The sequence below is a fragment of the Haplochromis burtoni genome, unplaced genomic scaffold (assembly GCF_018398535.1).
Source record: "Haplochromis burtoni strain Fernald_Lab_line unplaced genomic scaffold, NCSU_Asbu1 Contig_22, whole genome shotgun sequence".
Taxonomy (NCBI): domain Eukaryota; kingdom Metazoa; phylum Chordata; class Actinopteri; order Cichliformes; family Cichlidae; genus Haplochromis; species Haplochromis burtoni.
Window position 1 is genome coordinate 585,723 of NW_024582383.1, and position 11,214 is coordinate 596,936.

Sequence of the window (11,214 nt, forward strand, 5' to 3'; positions counted from 1 at the left end):
CTGAAGGCAATTGTCTATGGTGTGAAGATACGAGATCTGCAGCACCTGAAACTACGGATACTGGATGCCTGTGCTGGCAGTAATTTTGTTATTTTTCATTAATTTTACATATAAATGTGTGTTGTGATAGATATGGCATTGTGTGGGACGTATTGTAAGCATTCAGCATTTGGAGCTCTTAGTTCTGGTATTGGAGGCGTGTTTAGTCTTGTTACGTTTTGTTATCTGGTCTCTGTTGGTGTTCAGTCGTGTTTAGATTAATCGAGTCTTCCCTGTATCCTGCTGTGTATTGTTCAGTCTTCTTATCTGTTTGTGATTCCTTGCTTCGTTGTTTCCTGTTTTATTTTGACAGCGGTTATTCTCCGTGTCTCATTTTAACTCATTAGGTTAATCCAGATACAATCTTCTAAACTAATTATTATTTCACTCGTAGGCACGATTTAGTTTTCTTTCATTTTGAAAAATATCAGCTTACCATTTATTAGTGATATTAACTGTAATGCCCTTCACAGTTTGACAATGCCAGGTATCAAAACAAAGAGGTACGTCATCTTACGTCTTTAGACTCAAAACAAAGAGATTTTAAAAGTTTGGATTTGACTTTCTATCGCAAAAACATCTCAAACCTAAGGTAACTCCGATGATGTAACCAAGGCTGAGCTTTGCGGCCACCGAAGCTCTTTATGTGAAATCGGTGTGCGCTGCTTTAAATGAGTATAACAAAGAGTTGGCAAATCACCAAAGTGCTTTCCAGAAGAGTCCACGGAGTTATGTGTTGTTTAGAAGTGCATGGACATTTTCAACATCAACTCTGAAAACTCTACAATTGACAGATATGACAAAAATGAATTTTTAAACAGCTGTTTTCGTTACACGGGAGAGCGATAACGCGTATTCAGAAAGACGTGTCGGCGTAGTTAAACGATAACACACTTGTGCCTCTTCTTGGATTTTATAAAATTGAAAAAGGGGCGAGAAGAGAGATATCTTTGTACTGCATTGTTTCTAGCTTACCGATATTGATTATTAGCGTTGCACATTACGCAACATGTGTGTCTTTATTCTACTGTCCTGACCTGTCTTAAACTCACTACCTAGTTAAACAGCCCTCTGTAAAATGCGTTTTGTTAAATAATGACAAACTAATTAATAACGTTCGCGCTCTTTACTGGAACCATCTTTTCGTGTACTATCTGTCCCGCTTTTCCACAACAATGGTTTCTGAAAGGAACGTTTAGCTGCAGTGACAGATGGCCACAGGGTACATAACTAAGCTGCGCCTCTCTCTGGGCAGTTACGGTAGGAGACGACTCCTCCCCCACACAGCAGGCTCGCGCAGCTCTGTGCCTGCAAAGGATTGGTTGTACAGCGGGTGCCGTTTGGCGCAGTTTTGAGCTACATCCGTTAACAAAGGGCGTCCATTTATTTATTTCCCGTCTTATTTTAGCGCGTTCGCCGTCAAACATTCACCATGAGCACAATTAACGTCAAAAAGCTTAAAGTTAACGAGCTCAAAGACGAGCTGAAAAAGCGTAATCTTTCGGACAAGGGGCTGAAGGCCGAGCTGATGGACCGCCTGCAGGCCGCGCTGGACGAGGAGGCCCTCGCTTCTCCGCAGGAGCAGGCAGCTGAGGCGGATGACGGTTTCGAGCAGGCCGCCGACCAAGAAGGTATGGCAGAGGAGGAAGAAGGAGAGGGGGAGGGAGAAGGCGCCATTGAAGAAAGCATGGAGGCCAACGAGGAAGAAGAGCCGGAGAGTGGGGGCGACGGCAATGGCGTTGCCGTGGACGAAGAAATGGGCGAGGGAGAAGAGGAAGGAGACGAGGACGATGAGATGGACCCCATGCTCAAGGGAGACGTGGACGACATGGAGAAAATAGATACGGAAGACGGTGAGCCGGGAGAGCAGGCTGCCGAGGGTGAGTCGACAGAATCGCTTATGTAAATGCGGCTGGTTGGATGTGTCGGGTTTTTTTGAGAAAGCGCTAGCGGTGAGGAAATTATTAAATTTGAATGCGCTACCGCACAGCAGAGCGTCCATGTTGAGAGAGAGAGAGAGATAGCGTGACCTCACTACTAAGCTAGCCAGCGTTAGCACCGGTTTGCAGCTTGGTTAGCAGTCGTGTCGTGACCTTAAGTAGCCACAGTCCAGCCTACTAAAGAGACCTTTAGCGTCACATTGAGAGACGTCGACTAAAATTACTAAAGCGGCTCTATTAAGAAATCTGCTACCGAATTTAGCTTAGTCTGGATTTAAGTTTCGGTTTGGTTAGCGTGTTAGCTTGCCAGCTAGCGTCAGTTTCTTTGTGTCTGTTGTGCAGCGCCAACTAGCTGTTCAACCGGTTAGCTAATTCAGAGGTTCCCGTTGTTCCAGCTGGGGGCGTTGGAGAACATTTGCTTTCACATCCCATTTTAGAAGGGATCGACGTGAAAACACAATGTTAGAAATGGCCACTGCAGGGGGCTGTCTTGCCACCCTTTCCGCCTTAATTGTACTGACATCGTGTTTTAGGGTCGTGGCGTTTGCCTTTAAAGGTTGCCGGGAACATCTGAATTAGCTAATCCCAAGATGTGCTGAGAAAAAGAAGGGCGCCGCACTGCTTGTTTAGGTAGGACGTGGGTAGTTTTTTTTTCCGTGGTTTTTATAGATAGTGTTGGATGGTCATAGAAATTATGAATCTAGGCAATTCAGTGCAATGTCTCGGGGAGGGGGGTGTAAATCAAGGTCTAAGTAGCCTTTCCCGTTTCCCTGCATGATGCATTTGTCCCTGGCAGCAGTAGATTTGCCCTCCTTTTAATGACATAGATTTGTATCAAAAGCAGTATCTTTTAAGCCCTTTACTGCAGGATAGTAACACTTTACTTATTAGAGACTTGTTTATCCAGCCCCATTCACAATGTTTATACGGGCCAGCTTATATTGTAATTACTACCTGGTCTTTCAAAGCTGTTACAGTTTCCACAGTATGATTGTCTTGTTTTAAGTGTAACGATGAGGTGTTGCCTCCAAGTAACCTTAATACAAATGATAATGGTCGACACAATGTAACTAATGAACGGGCTTTGTGGGCCAGAACCCCACTGCCAGTCCGACCTCTCTCTCCCAGAAAAAGGAGCACCTCATTCTATATCTTTGTTCTATTTTCAAAGGGGATGCGGACAAAGACACGAATGCTGATCAGAAGAATAAGAAGGGTGTTAAGAGACGCCGGGAGGAACATGGAAGGGGCTACTTTGAATTTATTGAAGAGAACAAATACAGCTGGTAAGGATGGGACAGAGCGAAAATGGCCTTCAGCATCCCTGAAGCGCCATCTATAGCTTTGTTGAATTGTATTGGCTTTAAGTGCCAATGCACATAACTAGCAAGAGGAAAACCCTCATTTTTTTCAAGTATTATACTACTTGTAACATTATTTTCACACACATGCTTTGAGGGTCATCCCTGACTACTTAAAGAACCTTACCATTTACCTTTTTACAGTGCCCACTCACACTGTTTCTTTAATCGACTGCATTCTGTAGCAGAAGTGCATCTATCAAGTCTCTATGAATTCTCACACCTGTTCCTTATGCCAAGTACTGTTTTGGAAAGCCTGTTGTGTCCCCAAGGTGAAACAAGGCTGCTCAAAGGGGAACCCAGAGCAACGTAGCAGATGTGCAATTTTCAGTGGGTGGATGGGTGGGGAGAAGCTAGCTCGGATTTGTGGAAGAAGGGGTCCACTGCCGCAGGGTAGCAAAAAAGAAAAAGAAAGAAAGCCTCCAACGTCTGTTTGGAACGTCCACGGAGAAGCTCGCTATTGACCGTCCATCGTTACGCCTCGCAATGGTCTTTTCTTTTTTTTCTTTTTTTTTCGTTTTGTTTTTTATTTCACTGGTTGTATGATGTCGAAATGCTATTTCTGTCTCATGTATCATGTCCTGTGTGTGTGTCTGTTTTCATGGTGTGGGTGTGTGTGCATTTGCAAAGTTCTTTCTACCCCTGCTAGGTGACATCATGCATGGGGTGTGTGTGTGTATCTTGGTCAGTGTTTTGTTTTCATTGCGATGTCGATGCACTGAGGATCAACAGGCATATAATGGAATAACTTTTTTAAAATTATTATTTTGGGAGAACCCTCGTCATGAATGTTTAGGCCAGGGCGGCAGAGCTGTTAGCACACCGAAGTATTGCTGCTCCATCGCTTTTCACCCCCAGTTAAACCTTCAGAGCTTAGCTCTATGTAGACGACTACAAGTTCCACCTCAGGCACTGTGTTGTCCACCAGCACCGTAAATCTCCCCACGGCAGCTGTTTGTATGGCATTCTGGGCTCTTTGGGGACAGTTGTGACACATCGAGCTGTAGATAAGAAAGGAGTGATGAGCCCCGCAGTGGTTTCCTTCTCCTAAATGATTAAGAGTTGCACCATAGTTGGATGATGTCAGGTGAAGTGATGCTAAAGCATCATCCTTAATATTTAGAGATTCCTGAACTACAGAGTTGGTAAGTTGCTGTAGTTTTGACTACACTGGTTTCTCTTAAAACATGCTTTCAATGTATTCTGCTTAGCAACACAGTCAAAAGTTAGTGGTGACCTTTTCATCCAGAAGTCAACACGGGGAGGTTAAATATAACTTGCCCCATATCAGTTCTGGAGGCACAAACACGCACTTATCTGACAGTGGAGAGGTCTGCTTGTAGTTTATCACTGTGACTCTCACATAGCCTTGCATACTAGAACAGGTGGACGTGCTTCTCTCTGTGTATCTTTCACATTTTAGATTTCGCTGGATTCTGCAAGGTAAGTGTCTGCTGAGGCCTACAATACAGCCAACATCCAGAAAGTCTGGAGGCTCGCTCAGTTATTTGCTTTCCCCTCACTCTGTTTCTTCTCCTGTCTACCTAAAATATTCTTCACCAAGTGGTACCCAAGGCATCTATATTTTCCATGCAGTTAAAGTGACGCAAACCTTCTTATACTGACTCTTGGTATCTGTTTTCAGTGCCTCGTCCAAGTCACCTGTTCCCCCGTTGGAGGAAGAAGACGAAGACAATGATGACACAAAAGTCTGCCTGGATAGCTGTATGTTTGCTACTTTTGTACAGGATGTTTTTAGACTTGTCAGCTTCCTTCTGTAAACGACTCCTTAGAAACATTCCTGGAAAACGGCTTCAGAATTGAGCGTGTTCTAATGGACAAATGTACACATGTTATATTTGATTAACTTCAATGTCACATTTTCAGCATAACTGAATCGTGCATAACATGGCAGACACAAGCCGTCTCAGCTTTCTTACGCGTTGCTCTGAGTTGTGGCGTTGCCAGGTAACGCTGGCACGGCCCATATGCCGGTGTTCATTTCCTAAAGTCTTATAAATGGGCCAGTTGTCTTCTCCGTGGTGGTTGTAGTATTCGCAGTCCTGAAGCACGACCTGTACGTCAGTGCTGGTGTAGTCATCAAAACGTTTTGGGTTTTTCCTCCCCAGATGTTGAGTTAACCAACAGCAGTGTGGTTAGTAAAACGAGTGTTACTTTACCTGACTAGTTTTTCTGCTCCCTACTAATGAAGGCAGCAGAGGTGATCTAGCTCACCAGTCCCTCCATCCTCAGGATGTATAAATGTGTACCGTCTTGTCCAAGAGTCATATCTCAATTTGTACTTTTTCTGCTCGTTCAGACAACTCTGACCTGCACTTTAAGGTGTCGCGGGACCGCTACAGCGCCTCGTCTCTCACCATGGAGAGCTTTGCTTACCTGTGGTCCGGGGGAAAGGCTACATACGGTGTGAACAAAGGCAAAGCCTGCTTTGAGATGAAGGTACAGTAACGATGCTCACATCTTGCACAAATCTCTGAATGGCTCAGTGAGGTCAGTGGAAACGTGTGGTAATGCTTTTCTGTGTGTGCAGATCACTGAGAAGATTCCAGTGAAGCATATTTCCAGCAAGAACATGGAGATTCATGACGTCCAAGTCGGATGGTCCCTGGAAACGGGCACACTGCTGCTGGGTCAGTGCAATGTTTGCCACACTGACTCAGTGTTGGCGGAGCCCGCTGTAACTTTCCATTTTACTCATGGCACAATGCATTCCCAGGATCACTGGATGTACTGATGTGCTGTAATGTTTTGGCCTCTGTATATTTAAAAGGCTGCCAGCATCTTAGGGCAGCAGCTATTTGCTGTGACTCATACAGGCTGAATACCGCTGGGTTAAACATTTACATCAGTTCAGCCCATCAGATGGTGAACTTTGTATTGAAACACAAACCGAACTGTACTGGGTGTATCCATTTACAGGAAGGTCGTGTCTCTAGGGGTCCCTCTGGTGGCCAGTGGGCTTCATGACACCTTTGTACAAAATGGCTTCAGCTCTGGCTGCGTCACAGCAGCGCTGCGTGGCCTAGTGCCAGCCCAATGATTCACACACCACCTCCACTCTGTCTTAATCCAGAAGTGTTTGTCATGTGTTAGGTGAGGAAGAGCATTCCTATGCCTACTCCGGAAAAGCCAAGAAAACCACCAACTGTGTGACCGAGGAGTTTGGAGAGACCTACGAGGAGAATGATGTCATCTGCTGTCTTATTGTAAGATATGAGATTGTTTGTTTTTAATTTTCCCCTTTGTGTGCAGATGGAAGAATAGTAATGTATGGAAGAGGCAAAGAGCATTAAACAGAATCATGAGTCTTTCCCTTTCTGCTGAGGCAAATGTCTTTGTTACACACTAAAGCTGGAGTGTTGCTCTATTCATGCAGGACTTTGAAGGTGAGGAGGTGGTGCTGTCCTACTCCAAGAACGGAGGCGAGCCAGCTGTCGCTTTCCAAGTCGGCAAGGACTCCCTGAACGGCCGGGCCCTTTTCCCCCACGTCATCTGCCGCAACTGCGCTGTGGAGTTCAACTTTGGCCAGCTGGAGACGCCATATTTCCCCCAGCCGCAGGGCTACACCTTCCTGCAGCAGATTCCTGTCAGTGATCGAGTCCGTGCACTCAAAGGGCCGCAGACCAAGGCTGACTGTGAGGTGAGTAAAAGAGTTTAGGAGCGTTTTTCATTCATGAATGCAAAAGTGCACTGCTGCGGCATCGAAGTTCTCCATATAGTGATCTCAATTTTCTCTCGTTGTCCAGATCATAGTCATGGTTGGTCTGCCGGGCTCAGGGAAGACCACGTGGGTGAATAAGCATATCCAAGAGAACCCTGGGAAGTACTACATCCTGGGCAGTGACACAATTGTGGAAAAGATGATGGTCAGTACTCAGACCAACGTTACAGCGTCCCAGAAATAGTTGCTGCTTCTCCCTGTTGGTAGAAAAATGCTCTTTTCTTCTTTCGTGCAGATCGGCAGCATGAAGCGTCAGTCCAAGGACATCACAAAGTTGACCGCCATTTCCCAGCGTGCACCGCTCTTCTTGGGAAAATTCATTGAGATTGCTGCTCGCAAGAAGAGGAACTACATCCTGGACCATGTAAGTGGCTCTTGCTGAGTGTGGTCACAACCATGTCCTTGATGATAGATTGATCACATGAGCCTCTTTGTCTTTGCAGACCAACCTGTCTGCTCCGGGCCAGAAGAGGAAGATGTGTTTGTTCGCAGGCTTCCAACGCAAGGCTGTAGTCGTCTGCCCGTCTGATGAAGACTACAAGCAGAGAGTCCAGAAGAAAGTTGAGACTGATGGCAAGGAAGTGCCTGAGCATGCTTTACTCAAAATGAAAGGTAAAAGCATTACCGTTGTCTTTACCCTGTTACAGTCCATCACACACTTGGACAGAAGCTATTTCTGGGTGCTGTTTCTCTTATTGAATCCGTGATCGTTTCCGTTCCATTACAGGCTTCTTCTCTCTGCCCGAGGAGGGCGAGAGCTTCAATGAGGTCATCTACGCCGAGCTGCAGAAAGATGATGCTGCCAAGCTCCTGGAGCAGTACAAAGAGGAAAGCAAGACGGCTCTGCCTGCCGAGAAAAAGCCCAACCAGGGGAGCACGACGCCTAAACAGCGCGGTGGACAGCGCGGTGCTGGACGCGGAGGCAAAAACCAGTTTGCCCGTGGTGGCGGACCTGGGCAGAGAGGTGGCAGCCGTGGAGGCTTCCAGAACAGAGGCAACTTCAGAGGAGGTGGGATTGATGGGTGGGAAATGAATGCTCCTTAACGGCACAGTTGATGCTCAAGCTTACCTTTACCCTGGTCTGTCTGCAGCTCCCGGGCCTCGCGGGGGGTTCAACCGTCCTCCTCGCGGCTTTCTGCCGCCCCCAGCCTTCAGAGGAGGATTCCCCAATCGTGGAAACTTTAACCGTGGTGGCGGCCCCATTCCTAGCCTGGGTGGATCCCCCAGGGGCGGCCCGATGAGGGGCAACATGGGACACAGAGGAGGACCCATGAGCAGAGGCGGTCCAGTGAACAGAGGGAACATGAGCAGAGGAGGCGGAGCTAACATGGGTCGTGGTGGAAACAGGGGTCACCCCCATCAGGTTGGTTTCAAAATGACTCCTGATCAAATTATTGCTCCTCTGACGTCCGTTGATGCATAATCAACTTTTTTGTTTTTGTCCTGCACAGTTTCAGCAGAGAGGGGGGGGCCGCGGCAACTTTGGCAACAAGAACAGCAACTATGGCGGCAACAGGAATGGCATGGATAAAGCCCAGGCCTTCAACCAGAGCTGGCAGCAAGGGGTCAGTGTTTGTGCATCTGCCGTTTGTAGTTGTTACACATAAATCAGGGGATCAAAGTGTTAATGTTCTGTTCTGTGCAGTTCTGGAACCAGAAGCCGTGGAGCCAGCAGTACCAGCCTGGATATTACTGAGACATTTGTTCTAATGGACTGGTGGGCGACACTGGGATCCACCGCTAGCCACGGAACATCATCCACTCCCACGTTTGCTTACTTTCCTTTAGAACCCACTTTTACTAATGATCGTAAAACTCACAACTGATAACGAGACTAAAGCTAAACGGAGCGACGACATTCCATCGGAGGAGAGCAGGCAGCACGACTGTAACTGAAGCTCTGTATCGTCACACAGATGTACACAGTGTGGGTTCATCCTCATTCAGCCATCTTTTGTTGTTGTTGTATATTTTACCCTCCTCCACCTTTTTAAATGCTTTTAAAAACATGTTTGTAATTTCAGGAACCAGAAACGATTAGTCGGCCCAGCAGGCTTTGAAGAGATTTTCTTTTTTCAGGGTTGTGCATTTTATCTGTGCTGTGGTTTTTTTTTTTTGTTTTTCTTTTTGTATTACAAATTGTAAATATTTTTTTTAATGCGTAGTTTGCATAAAGGTTTAAGGAACGTGATGATTTGATTGGATCTTTGGCTCCTTTACAGGAAGCGTTGGTGGTTGGCCTGTACCTGTCTGTAGAGTCACTGTCAAACAGCCAGACTGAAGCAGTGAAATTACAGCTTTTCTTTTTGTTCCCACGATCAATCCTGTAACATAAACTCCATAGAGCTACAATAAACACATCGTTGGCTTTTTTACATTCTTCTCGGCTTGTGATTTTTGACTTGGTTCAAAGTGTGTAAATGACCTTTGAACGGGCCGTGGCCTGGTTTGCTATCAGCCCTGCTAAACACCTCATTAGTTAATAAATAACCTCAAGTGTCTTGTCTTTGATATGTTTCCGGTCCTTCAGCTGTTCAGTACTTTTAATTTGAAAACGTGTTTTGGCCAAGCCATCTTTAAGGATAGAAGGAAGCCATGTTGGTCATACATCATGCTTTTTAAGGTCTTTTTTTTTAAACATTAAAGTTAGAGCACTGACGTCGCTTCATTCTCAGGAGATCGTTTCCTAGATTGTCTTGATTAACGGTTCCTTTTAGTGCAGTAGACTTCTGAGAAACGCCGAGCACTGACCAGTCATAAACGTCTCCACGGTAACGACTTCCCTTTTCTTCCTCGTACTGGTGATTCGTGTAAACCTCGCTCAGTTTTGATGGTGCCAGTTTAGCACAGAAAGTGGTTTTTAAAAGGAGGCCGGATTGCTCATTTTCACCAGCAAACCTAGAAAGGGCTGCACAGTTTGATGGCCGACCGCCCGAACCGACCTTTCAACTCTGACGGCGCCGTTTTGGTTTTTTAATGCTCTGGTGTTGGTGACTGTGTGGCCCAGCAATAACGGCAGCTCCACATATACTGTCTCCACGTCGACCTGGTACCCGGATCATGTTTGACACTAGATTGACTTTTTAACGTTACAGTAGATCTGATCAATCAACAGTTTCTTTAGATTTGTTTTCGTTTGCCCGTCTTATTTAATAAACATGTAAATACTAAACGCATCACTAATCCAGCCATGCACGAATGTTCATGAATTAATAAATGTGTTGTGATAAAGAAAGTATTAGTTTGCCGCGTACTGCTGTGTGATGAACTATTTAAATGTCTGGAGAGTTTGACCTTTTATTATACTGGATACATAAAATCGAGCAGAATGCAAGCTTTGGGTTTACAGTATAATCTATAATACAACAGACACTATATTTTTATCGCTTTGTGTTGCAGGTTGTATATCAGGTCTTTTATTAAACCAACAGTGCAAAAGCTCTGAGCTTTTTCAGATTTGTTGTCTTTTCTATCTGACAGTTTTTAATATTTGTGTTTGAAAAATTGGGATTGTATTTTTTTTTTGTCTCTATTAAAGTTAAAGAAGCTGGTATGCAGTGACCGTGTGTTTTGTTACAGTTCCTGTAAAATGTTTCCCTGCTTTTCTTTAGAGATAAAAGAAAGAAAATCCCTCTCGCGCCCGCGGCCGGTCTCTCCTTCAAGCTCGGGTCCTCTGCCAGAGGCCTGAGGGTCCTGCAGCATCCCAGCTGTTCCCAGGACTGTGCTCTTCTGCACAGAGATCTCCGATGTTCCCGGGATCTGCTGGAGCCACTGGGACCACCGTACCTCAGATTATTGTAATGCCTTGTTTACCAGCTTGGACAAATCATGTCTTTCTCGCCTCCAAGCTGTACAAAATGCAGCGGCCAGGCTACTAACACGTTCTAGCAAGCGAGCTCCCAACAGATTTTAGAATTTCTTGTTCTAACATACAGAGCACTAAATGGCCCCAGATTGTTTATCCAAGCTTCTTTTAAAATTCACTGCTGCTCGTTGTCTCCGCTCAGAGTTTGTTGGTTTTTCCCCGTACACGACTGAAGACGAAAGGGGGCGGAGCCTTTCAGTCTGTGGCACCAAGGCTGTGGTTCACGTTTGGTTGACTCTGGAAACTTTGTTTAAACAGGCCTTCTGT

General features: G+C 45.6%; 1 protein-coding gene across 1 annotated transcript; it reads left to right on the forward strand.

Moving 5' to 3' along the window:
- Positions 1 to 1,303: 1,303 nt before the first annotated feature.
- Positions 1,304 to 10,633, forward strand: hnrnpub (heterogeneous nuclear ribonucleoprotein Ub). Its single transcript, XM_005917131.3, has 14 exons — positions 1,304 to 1,919; positions 3,151 to 3,265; positions 4,986 to 5,065; positions 5,661 to 5,800; positions 5,892 to 5,991; positions 6,455 to 6,567; positions 6,738 to 7,001; positions 7,108 to 7,227; positions 7,318 to 7,446; positions 7,526 to 7,694; positions 7,810 to 8,091; positions 8,174 to 8,445; positions 8,534 to 8,647; positions 8,728 to 10,633. Exons 1-14 carry the CDS (start codon positions 1,472 to 1,474, stop codon positions 8,776 to 8,778), a joined length of 2,397 nt encoding a protein of 798 aa, XP_005917193.1. The 5' UTR covers positions 1,304 to 1,471; the 3' UTR covers positions 8,779 to 10,633.
- Positions 10,634 to 11,214: the final 581 nt, after the last annotated feature.

Bases quoted from the DNA above. Each gene is read 5' to 3' on its own strand.
- hnrnpub (XM_005917131.3), top strand. From the start codon at position 1,472: ATGAGCACAATTAACGTCAAAAAGCTTAAAGTTAACGAGCTCAAAGAC. The intron at 1,920-3,150 runs GTGAGTCGACAG...CTATTTTCAAAG, and splicing joins GGGAGAGCAGGCTGCCGAGG to GGGATGCGGACAAAGACACG. The intron at 7,002-7,107 runs GTGAGTAAAAGA...CTCGTTGTCCAG, and splicing joins AGACCAAGGCTGACTGTGAG to ATCATAGTCATGGTTGGTCT.